The 18,697-nt window shown below is 40.1% G+C and overlaps 1 protein-coding gene across 2 annotated transcripts in view; it reads left to right on the top strand.

Annotated features, from left to right (window-relative positions):
* The window catches only part of PARG (poly(ADP-ribose) glycohydrolase), a 75,669-nt gene extending 62,675 nt beyond the window's left edge, over positions 1-12,994 (top strand). For both annotated transcript variants that reach the window (XM_063337800.1, XM_063337799.1), the window contains exons 16-18: positions 2,664-2,769; positions 7,999-8,127; positions 9,475-12,994. In XM_063337800.1, coding sequence (XP_063193870.1) covers positions 2,664-2,769; positions 7,999-8,127; positions 9,475-9,644 — 405 coding nt within the window. In that variant the 3' untranslated portion in view covers positions 9,645-12,994. The remainder of the gene's footprint in view (positions 1-2,663; positions 2,770-7,998; positions 8,128-9,474) is intronic.
* The last annotated feature ends 5,703 nt before the right edge of the window (positions 12,995-18,697 follow it).

Genomic DNA, 18,697 nt, shown 5'->3' with positions numbered 1-18,697 from the left:
TATGACCTGGTCTCCAGACCCCTCACCAGCTTGGTAGCTCTCCTCTGGACACGCTCCAGCACTTCTATGTCCCTTTTGTACAGAGGGGCCCAGAACTGAACACAGTACTCGAGATGAGGCCTCACCAGTGCTGAGTACAGAGGCATGATCACTTCCCTACTCCTGCTGGCCATGCTATTCCTGATACAAGCCAGAATGCTGTTGGCCTTCTTGGCCACCTGGGCACACTGCTGGCTCATGTTAAGCTGGCCATCCACCAGCACCCCCAGGTCCTTTTCTGCTAGGCAGCTTTCCAGCCACTCTTCCCCAAACCTGTAGCGTTGCTTAGGATTGTTGTGACCAAAATGCAGGACCTGGCACTTGGCCTTATTAAACCCCATACAGTTGGCCTTGGCCCATCGATCCAGCCTGTCCAGGTCCCTCTGTAGAGCCTTCCTACCCTCAAGCAGGTCAACACTCCCACCTAGTTTGGTGTCGTCTGCAAACTTACTGAGGGTGCACTCAATCCCCTCATCCAGATCATTGATAAAGATATTAAACAAAACTGGCCCCAAAACTGAGCCCTGAGGGACACCACTGGTGACCGGCTGCCATGAGGATTTCGCCCCATTGATCACGACTCTCTGGGCACGGCCATCCAGCCAGTTTTTAATGCAGCGAAGAGTACACTTGTCTATGCCAGGATTTGCAGGCTTCTCCAGCAGAATGCTGTGGGGGATGGTGTCAAAGGCCTTACCAAAGTCCAGACAGACAATGTCCACAGCCTTCCCCGCATCCAGAAGGCAGGTCACGTGGTCAACTTAAAGTGGTTCTTCTTAGAGCTTGGGTTTTATTATAGGTCTATATGATTTTTTTCTTTGTCTTAAAGAACCAGATGTTCACTCGGTTAGTTTTCTCAGAAGGTAGTTGTCTGAGGCTGACCCTTGTTTCTGGTTTAACCCATACTCAGAAAACAAGATTAATATTGTCTAAAGCCAGCTGTTTGGAATAAGAAAAAAAAATCATTGTATCTGATTTCAGCATGAAGATTTGCAGATAGATGTATGTGTAAGAGATGTCACTGTTTCATCTTTACTAGGCCCTTAAATTATTGCCTAATAAAGATTCTCACTAGGAATAACTTTTCTTATTACAAGTTGCACTTTCCAAATCCTCCAAATCCTAAGGAACAACTGATTTATAATTGGGCTTGCAATCCCACTCATAAATGCCATTAAACCTATTTTGATAGTCTCTGATTAAAAAAAGCTATAGCTTCATCTTTAGCAGGAAATGTTTCCCTGAGAATTATGGTATGTGGAACAGTTAAGTTTCAAACCGTGTTAATTGTGAGAACTACGTGTAACAGTTTTATATGAAAACAAACCAATTGTAAACATCACACAACTTCTAAATAATATGAGATACCATATATTTGCAGTTGTGTATAACTTAAAAACAGATTCATTTATGTAGTTCAAACGCTCTTCTGCTTAAAAGCTCTTCTGCTTCCCGTATGGAAGCAACTGTTTTAAAACTGCACAGAAAGCTTTCATGTTTCTGTATTCCTCAGTGAAACCTATTTAAAATATCAGTACATTGTCTTTTTTTTTTTTTGAAGTGATTAGTTTTATCTTTATCCTTTGTTTGCTATGAAAAATCATACAGGCACTTACCTCGATGTGTTTCTTCACGGCTGCTGAAGTCCTTCCACGTATTTGCTGACATTGTTGTTGTGTCTGACAAGACAGTTTCCGTTCTCCATGTCCTGGCGAGTTGAGAAATACATGCCTGCTAAGTAAAAGCTGGAAAGAAAATGGCATGCTGTTGCAACACCAGTCCATTTCCCCACTGGGAGGATGGAAACTGAAGAATTATTGTCCACAGAGCCAGAGTGATAGCTTGCTTGGCCCACTGGTTCCATACAAACATGCTTTGGGCAGTAAGCACACTAATAGCTCTGGCTTGAGAGAGCTCAATAGCTGCACGCGCCTGCCCATGTGTAAGAGCTCCTTATGCAAGCTCTAAGTCATGGTATCCTGCTAAATTACAACCAACAGAAGTCTGAATTTGCAGCTTGGATCAGACTGGAGTGAAACCGAGGGTACTTCAATCTCTACCAGACAACTGTACCAATTCAATACATTCTTGTACTGTTGAAAAAGCCCACAAAAAGACTTATCCTTTTTTCTATACATGGAAGCACCTGCCCTTACTCAAGATTGCGTAGTGAATGTCACACCTTCTCCTCCTACCCTCATTTATTGCATTAGACCTGTATTCTAAGATGCCACTTTGTATTTTATTTTCAGTTTTGAGGAATTTCATAATACTGGACATAGCAGTTCAGCTGTCCTGTGTGCTAAATGGGCTGAAAAGCAACAAACACGATACAATCTACTGTTATTCTCTGGCTATCCTGAAAAGTTTCCTATAGCTGCAGTGAAATCCCCAGGAGTCAGCACCTGTATCTAATTTTTAACATGGATCCAAGTAAAGCAACATTCTTCTTGCCTTGAATTCTTTAGTGATTGACCTTAAATTTAAAGGAAGACTAATGGTGCATTGAAGTAGTTTGAATTTGGTATTGTTAGAAAATAATTCTGATTATTCTTATCATCTTACTGTTTGAAAATATTGCAACAGATTGCCTTCAACTTCTTCTGACTCTTGTCTGCCTGCAGGCCTACTGTGGCTTCTCTCGACCCAACGTTCCACCCCAGCACCTCTCTGCAATAGCCACAGGAAACTGGGGATGTGGTGCCTTTGGAGGGGACTCCCGATTAAAAGGTAAACTGTAGCAATTCATTAATGTCTAAATGAAACAAATAACTTAGATTTTGATTCTTGGCCTTTTTTTTTTTTTGTTCAAGTACATTTTTTGGTTTTGTTTGAATTAATACATTTTAGCCAAGAATTGGAATAATAGTTAAGCTGTCCATAGAACTGGTTCATTAGCTTTGATCTTTAGGCCATGAGTAATGTGGCCTAAACATTAAACGTTAAAAATGCACGCTGCTTTTATAAGCTATTTTCAGTTTAAAGTTTGAGGTAAGTACGTGATGGTGAAATGCTGAGTTTACAAGGACCTATATCACCAAAACCTTCAAAAGCACACAGACACGTAATATTAGTTCACAAAAGAATATACTAATTGCAGTTCTCAGTCGTATAAATCAATTGACCTTTCTGGATTTATATCTCTGCAAAGCTGTTTAAAGTACCTGGTAATTTGCAAGGCCTCACTGATTTGCTGGTAATGCTTAATGTTTAGTTTTGCTCCTTAATATATTGCTGTATGCCAGAGAGGTTTCCAGTCACTCAGACGTGCTCCTTTCTTTCCTGACTTGCCTGCTGTATCACTCACTTTCTCAAGTTCTTTTATTTTTAATTAGAGTATTTATAATGCGGCAGATACCACATGCCTACGTTCATTTAAGGCTTTTCCTATCAAGTCAAGAACTGATGGATCCTGACGTTCACGTTGATATCCTGATTCATATAGTTCTAAGTAGAAATTTACATTTTTGTTGTTTTCAAACATTTGGAGAGTATTTGAAATTTACCTTTCTGAAGAGCTTTAGGTAGTTACATTGAGACAACCAACCATCAGGCTACCAGCCTCATCGGCTTGCTTTCTTAATGTGTTTTATTCAGTGGGCATCTATATTTTTTCTCAATGCTCATTGATTTCCTGACAGTTGGTTTTTGATTTCCATGAGATAAAATGGCCTGTCAGGTGCAGATCATCAATATCAGAAGTAGTATTTACTGCAGGATCTGATCATACTTGATTTATGATTATGTTTGGAAGGTTTAATAAATGCTTTGATTTGCATAAGGCCTCCTCTTGGATCTGAACTGTAAAATCCCACATATATTTTTCTTAACATATGGTTTGCTGATAAAAATATGGCTCATCTGGTCTAAGCCATTATTTGTTCAACATTGGATGTGATTTTTAGACTAGGCATTGCTCACTGCAATGCTTTACTTCCTCTCCCCATCGCTCGGAGCTCAAAACTGAAGCACACTGACAAAGATTGCCAGAGCCGAGTCTGTTTGGTGAGGTAGCCCATAGGAAAAGTCCTTGATGTAGGCAAAGAAATGAGCCATGAGATGTGGTGCTTCGTAACTTGGATATGAACTCGGGGCAGAACAACAGCATGGAAAGACTTGAACATTGTCTCAGTTACATTTTAACTTAATATTTTAGTTTGAACTTTCATTTATGTAACTCTTCCTCTGGTTTTGGATCAACCTTATTAATTTTTCCAAAGTCTGCGAGGATTAACACTTAACAGCAAGTTACAGCACTGCTGCTGTTAAGAAAAATTCATCTAAACCTATGTGTGTACTCTCAAGTTTTTTCCTGTTCTTTTGGTAGCCCTTACAAAGAAAGACTTTGGTTTAATTTGCACTTAAGTTACTCTTTGTAAACTCAGCTTAATTTCTTAGTTGACTCTGAAAAATCAATACTTAATAAAAAGAATTAAATGACAGGGATGTGTTACGGGGTATGGAGCTAGTCGTTTAGTATGTCCTCTTTTTCTCTGAGCTGATGCTGACTAGAAACAAGAAACTTGGCTTCATTCTGGTGTTTGTTTTTTTTTTTTTTTTGGTAAACTATGAGCTACGAAAAGACTACAGTAGTTTGTCATGTGTGTTTTTTGTCAGAATAGAGTTGCATTTGAGGTGTGATAACCAAATGAAGTCTTTTCCAGTTCAGAGATAGTCCCTGTACGGTCATAAACGCTAAAATTGTTTCTCCCTTTTGTTTGAAAGTGCTGTGTAGGGTTATTCTGAACTGCAAATTCTCTCAATGGTTTCATTTCATTATAAGCAAATATCTTACACTGGAGAATAATCCTTTACACTTCATAAGGAGTCATAAAATCTTCATTTCAGAATATGTTTTAGAAAATTCTGAGACTATCAGCATCACGGTTTTACTGAGCCCAAATAAATAGCTTCTGGTGACTACACAGGTTTGACAGTGTATTATAATGACAAAATGGTTTTCGTAGTTTAAAATCTTGCTTTTTCATTTAACATTCTTAAATATACACCCTCGTCCTTTCAGACGTAGTATCTGGATCTGTAACAGAGGCTTCAGAACCTCCAAAGTATTTGATGTAATTGGATATAACTGGATAAGCGCCATAATGCATTATGATATTTTATTGTGATTTTTTTTTTAGTCATGAATTAAAGGAACGTGATTGGGTGTAAAATATGGTTTCACTCAAGGTCACAGATAATGCAACAACTAAAGTATTCTTAAGGGAGGAATAAAATAATCTGGCTTTATAAATTAAAGACCTGGTATGTCAACAAGACAGATTCCATCTAAATTAGGGATATTTCCACAAAATTTTAGTATGAACTTAAGACCTTCCATACTGAAAAAAGTATATTTGTATAATTGGGAAAAGTTAGAAGATCTTGTCTTGCGTTTCAAACCAGAGGATAATTTAACAATTACTAGCTGCAGGGGCTCTATGCGACTGTCGAAAGATTGAAAAAGTGTTGTTTTATTGAAAATGCAAAGGAAATGATCTGATGAGGCATCTCATAAATACATAAATTTAACTTCTAACAATTGTGAGAAAGTACTCTTTAGCTGATTTGGTGTTCTTATTTACCTGAGACAATAAAGCTCAACAGGAAGACTGCCATCAGCTTTAGAAAGCGCCTTGTAGGATTAGCGGAAGGAGAGAAAACCATGCACCTTGCCTCATGTAAATGCAGCAGTACCGCAGTAGGGGAGCCCCCGGTGGTACCATCCTTTCCTCTGGGTAAAAGGGACTGACGTGTAGGGCCTGTGGGGACAGTTGGGTCCCCAGGGGGATTTGTATTGTGCTTCTGCCACCCTTCCTGGGTGATAGAAGAAGGTACGTCAGCACAGCCGTTTCTTCAGGTGCGAGTCCCGAGGAGTTAAATGGGATCACACTGGCTGGGTGCAAGGGGCAGGAGAGCTCACATCCCTCTCGTCCCCTGTACCGCAGCCTCTGTTGCTCTCCCGGTGATGCTCCTTTCTGCATCAGTAGCATGGAAATTTCACATTGGTGTTGTATATCATTAATGCCCAGCAGATCGTGAAGCCTGATTCTTGACAGAAAGTTTCGCCCTCGTTTCATAAGATTTATAGCAATTCAAAATAAACAGTAGGATGTTTTTAATATCTTCTGTAAAGTGAAGCTGCATTGTTTGTTTGGAATGAATAATAAGATTCATTAGGTTCTGTTCCCCTATGCAAGCTAGTTAATTAGAGCCTTTACAAGCTGACCTACTGAAGCTTTACCAAATCCACAGCTGGTTCAGTAGTTTAATTAAAATATCATTCCCAGATTGAGATTAATTTCACATGTGAATCATGTAATTTATAATTTTAGCTGTGGGTTTACAAGAGGTTGGTTTTTTTTATTAAAGAATGCAGTATTTTATTAGGTCTCTGTTTAAAAATGTGAGAGATTCTTGAGCTATGAACAGCTTTCTTGAGCTGTGCTATGAACAGCTTTCTGTTTAGTTCCCACTAGCAGGTGGTAATGCAGCACGTATGTTGTTTTATTTAAAATTAATATTTACAACGACAATATTAATCACATTTTAATTAAGCCTGCTTACTGGGTAGAAAAGGAAAGAATGATTATCAGAACCCCACCCATACGCTCAGAAATAAGATAAGCCGCAATAGATGAAATAGTTGTGGGGGTCCAGTATTTGGACTGTTGCAACATTACCTGAGATGAACGTGTGACTGATTATATGCGTCAGTGACGCTCCAGCCTGGTGGTATTGGTTGGTGAAGAAGCTTTGCTCTTGTAATAGTTTGGTGCTACCTAAAAGGGTCCTGGTGTTTCTTCTTCCCTTCCCTGTTCTCGGCTGTATGGTTTGGTGCCCTCCCTGGCACCTTAGCAAACCCTTCACTCGGCCAATTCAACTGCTAATCTAGCAGAAAACAATTAGCGCCTGTTCTTTTGCCGTGTAACTTTTCTGCCAGGTTGGTGAATGGAATTGGCTCAGCAAGATGTCTGGTGAGCACCTGAGAGCTGCAGAAAAGTCAGGAGGTGGGCGAGCAGCGAGAAAATATAGCTGGACCGGAGCCACTTGCTCCAATTGCAGTGGGTCATTAGCTTGGCTCAGCCAGACCATTGATCAATTTTGATCAATCCCCAGAGGATTACTCAAGATGAATCTTCAAAAATCTGCTTCCAAGATAGGAAGCATTCTTCTTTCTTTTCCATATAGAAAAACAAAGTCTATTTTGTAATGTTAGCTATTGATAGAACCTGGGACACAGCTTGGTCCAGTGAGTTTGACATAAAGCTGGAAATTAAATAACCCGAATTGCATTCCTGGCATCGCCACCTACGTTTTATAGGTCAGAGTGACCATCATATTTTATGCTGCATACTTCTATTATAGGTAAGATGGACACCTTAAATGGCGCAGTAAGAGGCTGCAGAACTGTAGATCTCTTGGGAGGTACAAGTTGGGTCAGCTCCTGCTTTGTGTAGCTCACCTAGTGAAGGGGTTGGCTCCCTTCCTTCTGAAGGGCGGCAGAGAGTGGAAATTGGGATGTGCTAACGGATGCTGTTTACCCCACTACTTGTGACTCAATGCGAGCAGCTTAAACCAGGATGTAAGAAGGTGCTCTGTTGTCTTACACGTTTATTGGGTAATTACTGCCTGAATGCTGCTTGGGGGTGGACACAGACCAAAAAAAAAACCCTTTGATTTTTTTTTATGCACATTGTTTATCCGGAAAGTAAAGGTGGGTGTCAGTAGTGACTCCAGCAGAATACTTCAACACTCTCGAGCTGCAGTGCCCAGTATTCTTTACTTTGTTTTAAAAGTGGAAGTAATATTTATCTACTCATTGTTCAGATTGCTTTGCAGCATTCACCTGGAGGTGGGTTGTATGATTATTTGCTGTAAACTTAGGCTGTGTTTTTTTCCCCTTCAGCAAATTGTTTTATCCTATATTCATGTGTGTAATCTTTTTTGTTTTTTCAGCCTTAATACAGATATTGGCAGCTGCTGAGGCTGGACGTGATGTTGTTTATTTTACCTTTGGAGATGTGGAGCTGATGCGGGATATTTACAGCATGCACACTTTTCTCTGTGAGAAGGGCCAAACTATTGGTGAGCATAAAGAAATCTTTCCACACAGCAAAGAGACTTAACCATCTTTGTCAGTGGAAACTGTCCAGTAAGAATTATTGTCATCAGGTCCTGAACACAAGCAAATGTGTCTTGGTTTATTTGCACCTGTTTCCAGAGTGTGGAACTCTTCTGATTCGGGGTCAACTGCACAGTGTTAATCTGTTAAGACTTCTAGAATCCTTTTGTAACTCACTTGGGAGTTAGGTTCCAGATCACGGAAAACATGGGTACATGTGGTAGACAGAAGGTTTGCAAAAGTTTTTAATACAACTCAAAACGCTTTAAAAAGGGAAAATCTGCTTACGCATTCTTGATCTAGATTTGTCTTACAGTGGTTCTGGCTTGACGCTGCCAGATGAGTTAGTGGTCAGATGTGCTACCCAGTAGCAATACAAGAAAAGCAGTGTATCCGTTGCCCCACTGTGGCTGTTAAATGTTTTCTATTTCTTGGACAGAAGCACAAAGCTGGGTAACTAGCAGTGGGTTTGTACGCAGCGTGTATGCAAGCCTAATGTCCGGAGAGGTTGTGCTGAAAGCTCAGCAGAAAGTTGAGGGAGCTGTTGTGGTTTAACCCAGCAGGCAGCCAGACACCACGCAGCTGCTCGCTTGCTCCCCTTCCCTCCTCCCCTGCCCCCTTCAGTGAGATAGGGGAGAGAATCAGGAAAAAGAAAAGTAAAATTTGAGATTAAAAAAAACCAAAACAGTTTAATAGGACAATGAAGGAAGATAAAATAATAATAATAATGACTAAAAAAATATATATACAAAACAATATCCACAATGCAGTCACTCACCACCCACTGACTAACGCCCAGTCTGTTCCCAAGCAGCAATCACTGCCCCCCGGCAAACTCCCCCAGTTTATATCCTGAGCATGACATCATATGGTATGGAATAACCCTCTGGCCAGGTTGGGTTTGCTGTCCTGGTGCCGCTCCCTCCCAGCTTCTTGTGCATCTCCTCACTGGCAGAGCATGGGAAGCTGAAAAGTCCTTGACTTGGTATAAGCATTACTTAGCAACAACTACAAACATCAGTGTGTTATCAACATTCTCATACTAAACCCCCAGCACAGCGCTATACCAGCTACTAGGAAAAAAATTAACTCTCCCAGGACAGGGAGCCCAGCCCATGTTCCGAACAAACTTGGAAACAGTTGTGTTCCCCTTAGGTGGTTATCTACCTCCTCTTTCCCTGCTCATTTAAAGAGATGTTCCTCGCCGCCATCTCAGTGTGAGTGTGTGTTTCCAGTCTTCAGCTGCAGTCATACATTCGTCTTATGGCGTGATCTTACTTGTTTTAAAATTCTTTCTTTTCATTTTTAAGGGGACATTTATAGGCTGTTACTGAGATACTACAATGAAGAATGCAGAAGCTGTTCTACTTCAGGACCAGATGTGAAGCTGTACTCTTTCATTTACAACACCATTGAGTCCTATGCAGATTCTACTGATGATGATGACGACGAAGAAAAAGGGTTGTGTTTTGGGGATTAAAATAAATGTATTTGATTAGAATGTTGTTTACCTCCTCCCACTGGTATATTGTTTGAATCACTGGGTGTAGTGTATGAATTGGCTTAATGTAATATATATTGACTGCATTGGTAGTTACATATAACAGCCAAATAACAAAAAAAATCACCTTTGAGAGACAAGATTTTTTGTTTGATGTTTTCATACGTGAAAACCTTGCTCATGCGTGTACAGAAAAGACTTGGTAAATCTGGTTTGTGTTATACCTTGTTAAGCAGGATGTTTTGGTACATATTTCTATTTCAGTCAAGAGATTGCTGAAAGACTTTAGAAGATTTCTCTGTGCTCCTTTGCCTTTATTTTTCAGAGATCTTGTCTCGATTTCTCATGTAAGCTTAGTGCTGGAGTACAGGCAGCTGTGTAACTCCTGGGATGATTTCAGAGAGAAGCCTTGTAATGACTGATCTTACTGAAAATTGTCATAATTTGATTACCTCCTTAAGACTGCCACAGTACCTTCACTGTTCTTACCAACTTTTTCATTCATTTAAAATGTCCTGGGTTTAATCTATTTTCTTAATAAATGGTTAAAATAGAAAGGTTCTGGAGGAGCTACAGCGCATTTCACAACTGCATTGTCTTTATCGTATCAGACGTAAAAGTTAGCATGAAGAAGCAGAGGAAAAAATGAAGTACTGGAGGGTGGGGAAAATGAGAAATGTAACCAAAATTGGAAGCAGAGGGAAACATTTTCACATGAAACTCTTCAATACCATTTTGTTGGTGCTATCTGTTACAACACTGAACAAGGTCTTAGAGGCGGCAGTATAGCTGAAGTTTCTCAAGGTACACTGTTGTTGGCGATACCATTTGAATGAAGGTCTGCCGGTTGTGTTTATATTGTCATATCAGTTCTCCTTTCTCGCAATACACATGTATGTGAGTGTAAGTTCCCCATGGGATAACGTGAGTGAGGAAAATAGAAATCGCCTATCAGTGGGAGGAAAGTCTGCGGGCTACAGATAAGAACACGAGGTCTTGTTAGGAGTTGGCTCCCGTGTCTTTTTAGGCATGGGAGTGGTAACAATGGAGAGAGGGTAAAAGATGTGTAAAAACTGTGCTATTACTATCTCTGTGAATAGCAAATTAGCATTGCTGTAGTTCATTAATAGTTTACACAAAACTGCAGATACATCTGTGATAAAACTTTTCCAGGCCTATGTACAGGGCCAATCCAATGAAACGTTTGTCTATTAGTAGATTAAACCTAGTTTAAGCCCAAATTGCTAAGTTTAGCCTCTTCTGTGTTAGATTTTGTGGTCTGTCATGGTTGCTATTCCCAGTTTAGCAATACAAGTGAAAACCGTAGCAGGAAATGTAGTGAGCTAAGGCTCTAGTATCAACAAATCCTTTTGGCTAATGTCAGATAAATCCCCTCCAGGCCTGAAACACAACATGGTAATTAGTCTGGCTTACAAAAAAGCACTCACTTGGGCTGCTCTGGTGGAAGCAATAGCAAAGAGTTTGGGTCATTTATAAACACCTTCAGAGTCCTGCACCTTTGCTGCGGTAATGCTAAGCGGGCGGCGTGGAAGCGCGTTGCTTGGAAGGTGACAGACACAGCAGCAGTTCAAGGGTTTCTCCCTATTCTTCCACCAGCTGAAGTTTTCTTCACCCCATCTGTTATAAGGAGAAGATTTGGGCTAGAATATCAGGCTTTTTCCTGTGTTTGCAGCTTGTATCCTCAGAGTTTAGCTGGAAATCTTTTCTCCTGCTCCTGGTGTTTCAGTGTTGGTTCTGATTCTGGCAACAGGAATAACAGTGTTTTATGATAAGCTCTTATTTTGGCATTTAGGGTCAGCTGTGATAGTGCTTCTAGATGCATTGTTGATGATAAATGTACCCTGTTAATTAAGACAAGTGATGGAAAATTGGTGCTATCTGCCAAACCTTCTTCACCTTACTACTCAGGATTTCCTATAGAAAAGGTGAACAGAATTTATTCCTAAACAACTGGAAGAAAATATAGCAAAAAGCTTTAGGTGGCTAGATGTGACCTCCCCTCTATTGTAAATAAATACATCTTTATTAGTGCAATATTAATTTTCATTGTGAGGGGATGGGATTTGTCAGGTATGAAAAATGTACCAAAATCAGATGGCATACAATTATATTTCAACTCTAGAAACAGGAAAATATATTTAACTTTGGAAAGATTCTCTGAAGATCATATTATAGGGTATCAAGTTAAGAGAGTTTTTGCAGTGTCAAGTGTTTCCAGGATAATCCTAGGCATTTTATGCAGTCTGTATTTTCACCTGAGAATTTTCTAACATGGGGAAGAATGCCTTTTATTTGAGACCGTTCTTTAGGATCTGTTTACCATACTTTTTTTTTCCCCCCATGAAATATGGTTGTATGGACAGGAGAAAAGGAAAATAAGAACTCATTTTCTGTTTAATGTGTCATCTGAATGAGAATGATATATCCTATGTTCTACTGTGTGTCCCTGATCTTTTCAAGGGCAATGTTGTACGAACACTTTGAATATGACTTTGATCGCAGACAGGCTGAAGATCATCTTTTTTTTTTTGGTCGTTTTGGTTTGGTTTTTTTAGGCAAAATAGCCCAGAGTTAACAAATTAGCAACGGTGTTACATTCCCATGACTTTCTAATTCAATAAAGAGCTAAACTGCCCAGAATGCTGCATGTGGAAACAAGAATTTTGCATCAGCCCCACTACATGCCCTGTATCTATCTTTCTTTTTCCCTCCACCCACCGCTCTGCATTTATAAACTGCCGGCGACTTTTTCTTTAGCTAGAGATGGCTTTTGGTGCTCTGTTTGAAGTCGCGTGGAATGGAGATGCCGATGATCTCTTTGCGCAGCCTAGGAAGCTTCGGTTTCACTCTGCTAGAAACCTATTTATGGAGTATTCTGGGTTTTTGTTTTTGGTTGTTTTTTTTATTATTATTACTTTAGGGATGTTTGCTATATGATTTCAAATAAAAATAAACTTCCTACCAAAACTTTTGTTTTATACTTTTTAGCAGCTAAATTGAATGCTTAATATGAAACGACAACAGGCAGTCATGTAGATTGCAGTGTTGCCTCATAGTCAAGTTTGGTGTTGGAGCAATTCTCTTGTTTTACAGCTCTTGCACCTAAATTCCTCAGTTTTGAGGTGTTCTTGTCTAATGATGAGTACCCATTACTGTATATATTAATTTATAAACTGTTGAAGTGTTCCTGACATTCTTCTAAACTTACAGTTTATGCACCATTATAATATTATATTGATTTTTCTGGATCTGTATGCTAATGTTTACATGATTTTTGTAGGAATATGATTAAAAAAATTCTGACTGAAGCAATATTGTGTGCTTTGTCTTGTAATATACTTTCCAGGACAGAGAAATTCCAGCATAGTTGAATGTATACCGCACAATACTACAGGTAGTTCTAGCACTAAATTTAATAACTTGGATATTTTGACACATAAAATATAGCTAGGTAATTTATTCTGACTGTACAGTATTGTAGCGGTTGCTCTCATCTGCATAGTGATGTAAAAAGGAAGTAACTGCTGTAAATTGGAAGGGTGTTAGCATGAGCATGAGATTCCAGACGTGGGTATGGCCACAGACAGACATTGTGATGTTAATTCCCAGTTTGCTTTTGGTAAGCAAGTAAGCATTTGACCATTCTTTAAACTTCATGAAGGAAATATAACTAAATAAAAGCGAATAAAGCCCTAAAAAGACAGAAGTAATGAACATGTTGCATAAATGTTTGCACAGTTTGTAAAAGTGGGACTGACATCCTCCTAAATGAAAAGATTTAGAAGTGTTTTTCAAAAATCTTGTTTTAAACCGGTCAGGAACTCTTTTTTTTTTTTTTTTTAGCATTACAGAAAATTACAATAAAATACAATTTCTGATTTCTCCTGAGGTTTTAGATGTAGCCGAGCTCATTAAAGTTTGCAGTGTTAATGCTAAAGGATTTAGTCTGTAGCACAGGGGGAACTGTAAGGAAGACGCTGAGCAGCCAGCACGTCTGCGGAAGCGGGAACGAGCAGCTTGGCCGTGGCTGGGCCTGGTGCCCCGTGCTGCTGCCACACACCGGGTCTTGGTTCAGCATCAAGCACGGTTCAGCCTTCCTGGTTTTAGATTTAATTCTTCCCGTGTGAATGGCCACAGTGATATTCTCTCTAAGAGGTGTTTGGCTGAGCATTGGGTAATCTGGAGATCATGGGCTCCTGGCAGTGTGATGGTTGGGTAGAGAAGGGCTGATGGTCTTCATGTTGTCCCTTGTAATTCTTAAAAGCAACTGGAGCCTGTGGAGATAACTCTGTAGGGATAAAGCGCAGTTGCAAGGCCTGCTTCCCCATGGACTCTTCTCATTTTTCTCCATCACAAACCACTGGCTTCCCACCTATGTCAGTACTCTGGTAGAGGAGCCCCAGACAACTGAATTTCACAACTTTTTGATGTTTACTTTCAAACAGTCTGCATCCTCTTGGCCTACGCAACTTTCTGGGATGGAAGGATGGACAGATGGATGTCAGACCTTGGGACACCAAAAGCCCTTAAGAACTCTGTAAGGTTCATCAGTGTATTAGCCAGTGTAGGGTGATGCAATATTTGCTCTGGATGGATGATGAGTTTGGGGTTTTTTTCCTTTCTTTTTATTGAATCTGCATTTGCTATTTCATGGTACGTTTTTGACAAGAGTTGAGAACATCCATAAAATCATGGCAACTGCAAGATGCTACAGCTGTCTGAAGTTGTCGGTTTTTTTTTTTTTAACTAAGAATTGAGTATTTATGATCTTGTTTTGTGCTAACAGTGTTTCATGCTCATTTATCATCGCTTAAGTGAGTGCGACCTGGAAGCTGCATAGGAGGTATCTGTCACCAATAACTCCATTACAGCAACACCATCAATTTTTGCTTAAACTGAGCTGTCAGCCGGGGTTACGTTACACGGTTCTGGTAAGTAGCACTTGGCACGCAGTTAAAGGAAGCGCTGAAATGTTCCAAATGCTCTCGATGGTACTGTGGGATGCTGTTACGGATACACATCCACTGTGCTCTGCTTGCTGGCTGGTTGATACATACATTGCAGAAGCTTAAAGAAGCTGTCACAAACGACAAGGAGTGCCGATCATTAATACGTAGTTAATCAATCAGCTGTAAATCTACCAAGCCGAGGGCGGTGGAGCCCGTGCACAATAGAGAGAGAGAGACTGTGCTGTCTTCGCAGCGTGACCGTGCTGGCTGGTGTCCACAGTTCACATGCCTCAGCCTTTACACTCAGCTCTTCTCCAGATCAGACAGAAAATGGATTGCACCGGAAACCCTTTCTGTAGCTTATTTGCCTAACAACAACATGAAAAAGACAAGGGGTTGTGTTTTGTTGTTTTTGTTTTTTTTTTTAATGGTAAATTGAACAGGTGGTATTAAAAATGGGAGATTTGTCACCCTTTTTTTTTTTTTTTTTTTTTTTCCTTTTTGAGTACCTAAGAGGACCACTTTGATGTTCAAGTTTTCAGGGCAACACAATACAACAAGGGGATTTCTTCACTGCGTATAAAACAGTAAACCCTGTCTGATTAGGTAAAGATTACTGAAGAGCCCCAACTCCTCCTCCTGCCCCGAGTCGTAAATGTTGGTTTGTGTAAATCTCCTCTTGGAGAATTCAGGAAACACGCAGGTAACTACCTCCTGACCTACTTATCCTGTATAGGACTTTCCACAGACGCTTCATCTACCCTGTCCTCAGTTATACTCACTTGGAAGGCCCAGTTCAGTGGCGGCTTTTTCTTGGTTTTTTAGAGAGATGCCTTCTACAGCTGCTTGGAATTCTTATATATATATTACAGCTGCTTCCTTTTGCAATTAATATTATCAAAGTGAGATTCTCCACAGATAAAAACTGCATTCGCTAAATGGGAAGGGAGGAAAAACCAGTGGAGCAGGTACAGTTTTTAAGCCCACGTTTAAAGTTACCAAGAAACAGAATGTAGTGCCACACAAGACACTACCAGTTTGGGTGCAAGACACACGTGTGTGCATTAGCATTTAATTGCTGTCCCTACACAGATGTTGAACTTCAATTATGAAGGGTATTCTTCTAGGAAGGCAGTTATGACAAATTACAAACTGCTTGTTTTAATGTCTCCTTATGTTGTCACTTTTTTGGTATGTCTGACCTTAGCTGAGGGTTAAAGGCATTAATAGTATTTTTGCCTGGAAGTACAATGTTTGCTAGCTTTTGTGTAAACTGTAATTTACATTAGGAAGAATGGTCTGGAGCGTGTGAGAAATTAACGCTCTCTAAGTCTTGGCTGGATGCGCTCTGTAATGGCTATGGAGCATCTGACGCTTCAGGGTGGAAGAGCGCATTGAGAGGCAAAAGGAGAAAGCTGCAATCTTACTGCTCCAAGCCGGTGCTATCACCTTTCTTTTATACCCACTTTATGGAGATAGATAGAAAATTACAGAATCACAGAATGGTTTGGGTTGGAAGGGACCTTAAAGATCATCTAGTTCCAACCCCCCTGCCCTGGGCAGGGACACCTCCCACTAGACCAGGTTGCTCAAAGCCCCATCCAGCCTGGCCTTGAACACTTCCAGGGATGGGGCATCCACAGCTTCTCTGGGCAACCTGTTCCACTGCCTCACCACCCTTACCATAAAGAATTTCTTCCTGATAGCCAATCTAAATCTACCCTCTTTCAATTTGAGGCCGTTACCCCATGTCCTATCACTACACTCCCTGATGAAGAGTCCCTCCCCATCCTTCCTGTAGCCCCCTTTAGGTACTGGAAGGCTGCTGTAAGGTCTCCTCGGAGCCTTCTCTTCTCCAGGCTGAACAACCCCAAATTATTTTGATTGTCAGGGGACAGTTACATTTATTCTCAGAAAATTGCTAATAGTATCTGTTTAAAAACAAAACAAACAAAAAAAACCAAACCCAAAACAAAAAAAAAAAATCAATACAAAACCAAAGGCAGAATCAGGGTAAAACTTCAAAACATTTTCAGATTTGTTACAGGAATCTGCTACAGTCATGCTCTTCAAATACAGTGCTTCAGTTCTCTCAGCAATCATTATCAAGACCAGTTATAGGGTAGGGGCTTTTTTTCTACTTAGCCTTTACTTTCCAAGTTTGCAGGCCTTTGCAAAGAGGGCAGAAAACGCTTTAGGTGGACAATTGATTTTTGTTTCTGTGTTCGCATTTGCTGGGTTGCTGTCTCCTACATGTTGGTGCCCAAGAAGAAATACCTGTATGGTTTTTCTTAGGTGGCTGTTTGATTAATGTTTTTCATTTGTGAAAGACTGTCCTGCCTGGGTGCTGATAGTACTCGCTTCGCTTACAGCAGAGGGAAGAAAGAGGAACGGAAAAAAAAAAGGTGATGTTTTTCTGAAAATAGAAATGTGAGTTCTGACCGTGTCCAGTAAGGCAAGTTGGTTTTGGAGCTCGGTGGGGAAACAACAAGTGTCAGCACCTTACACAACCGTAATGTTGCAGCTTTAGAATTAGGAATAAGGAATTATGGAAAACTTTCTCTAGGCTGCCTTATTAGGTCAAGTTGTTTTGCTTTGTGTAGCTGGAACAACAGAAAGTTGTTTTTCAGTGAAACATTTCCATGGGCTTGTGCATCTTCATCAGTAACAAGGTGCCCATGTTAATGGTCCTGAGTAGCTGCTGTCCCCTTTGTAATCTTCAATAACTGGGCAAGTGAGAAACTGAATCCATGTATCGAGAGGGCAGGGTGTCCCCTCTGGTGTGTGTTGGCTTTGCAGGACTGACAAGGATGAAAAACAATAAAAAGGCTTTTTCCCATTGCAGGAGTTTGACCTGCTCCACCCGTAAAGGAAATTAATTTGTTGAATTAATCTGTTGTGCTATTTCCACATCTGGTGTTACCTACAAAGGGACAGTGAGGAAAGTTCATGATCTATGATGTTAGTGTGGGTTATCACCAAGCAGAAAGAAACCTTGTTTACCTCCATTTGAAAGTGAAGGAAGCTAAATCAAATCAAATCAATTCATTCCGAAGAGCGTCCACTTAAGATTTGGATGTATTTTATCTAATCTGCTTCAGAGACGCTTCAGAAGAACCTTCCTGTATGTATGGCCTGATGTCAGCGAGGACATCACTCCTCTGAGCGTGTACGCTGGGCTTTCAGCTGGAAGCTGAAGGGAAGTGCTGAATTGGCTAATTTATTTCATTCATCAAAGCATCTTGGCACACCAGATGCAATAAAGATATTCTATAGATTAAAGCGTTATACCACGGCAAGAAGTTAATTCTGCTAATATTTGAAGACTTACCTTTTCAAAATTAAAGGTTAAGAAAATTGCTTTGAATAGCTAAATCCTGTTATTGAATAATGACAAGATTTTCCTTAATGTACTATGAATTGATTGGATCTAAACCAAAATGTCATGGAAATAAATTAAGGTAATTGCAAGTGTTTTGCACCCTTTTATATAGAGGATAAGGTCCTAAAAAAGTGTATTTTCAAATCCAGAGCTAATTCTATCTTCAAAATGCCTGCATTGTAAGGTAATTACCCTGTTGCAGTTTTAAGTCATTATTTTGCCTGTTGCCTGAGGAATTTTACAGCAGAACAGTATTAATAAGATGCCATGAGGACAAATTTCATAACTTAATCTCTGTCATAAATGGCACTCATATAAACAAAGTGGCATTTTCATTCATAATTACTTGACCTGCGGCAAATGTGGGTCAGGAATGAGGGGTATTTGATTTTACGGTCTGTAGAAAATCAAAACTTTTGTGTTTTGAGAAGAAAGGTAAAAAAAAAATAGTCAGTGTCTTGTGGGCAAGGATTGAATGCACCGTAACTTTGAGGAAAAGGAGGCTTCTAATTCTTCCACATTGTAAATCTCAGCTAAGTGGCATTTAAACTTTACTGTTGGTGATGACAATTCCCTGAGTGCTCATGATGAAAAAGAGACCTACTGATTGATTTGGTCCATCCCTCCATCATTCCGCCAATTCCATGTAGACAAAAAGTAGCAGCCAAACCCAGGAGATT

The sequence above is a fragment of the Chroicocephalus ridibundus genome, chromosome 6 (assembly GCF_963924245.1).
Source record: "Chroicocephalus ridibundus chromosome 6, bChrRid1.1, whole genome shotgun sequence".
Taxonomy (NCBI): domain Eukaryota; kingdom Metazoa; phylum Chordata; class Aves; order Charadriiformes; family Laridae; genus Chroicocephalus; species Chroicocephalus ridibundus.
Note: the sequence above shows the minus strand (reverse complement) of the source record. Positions and strands in the feature narration are given on the sequence as shown.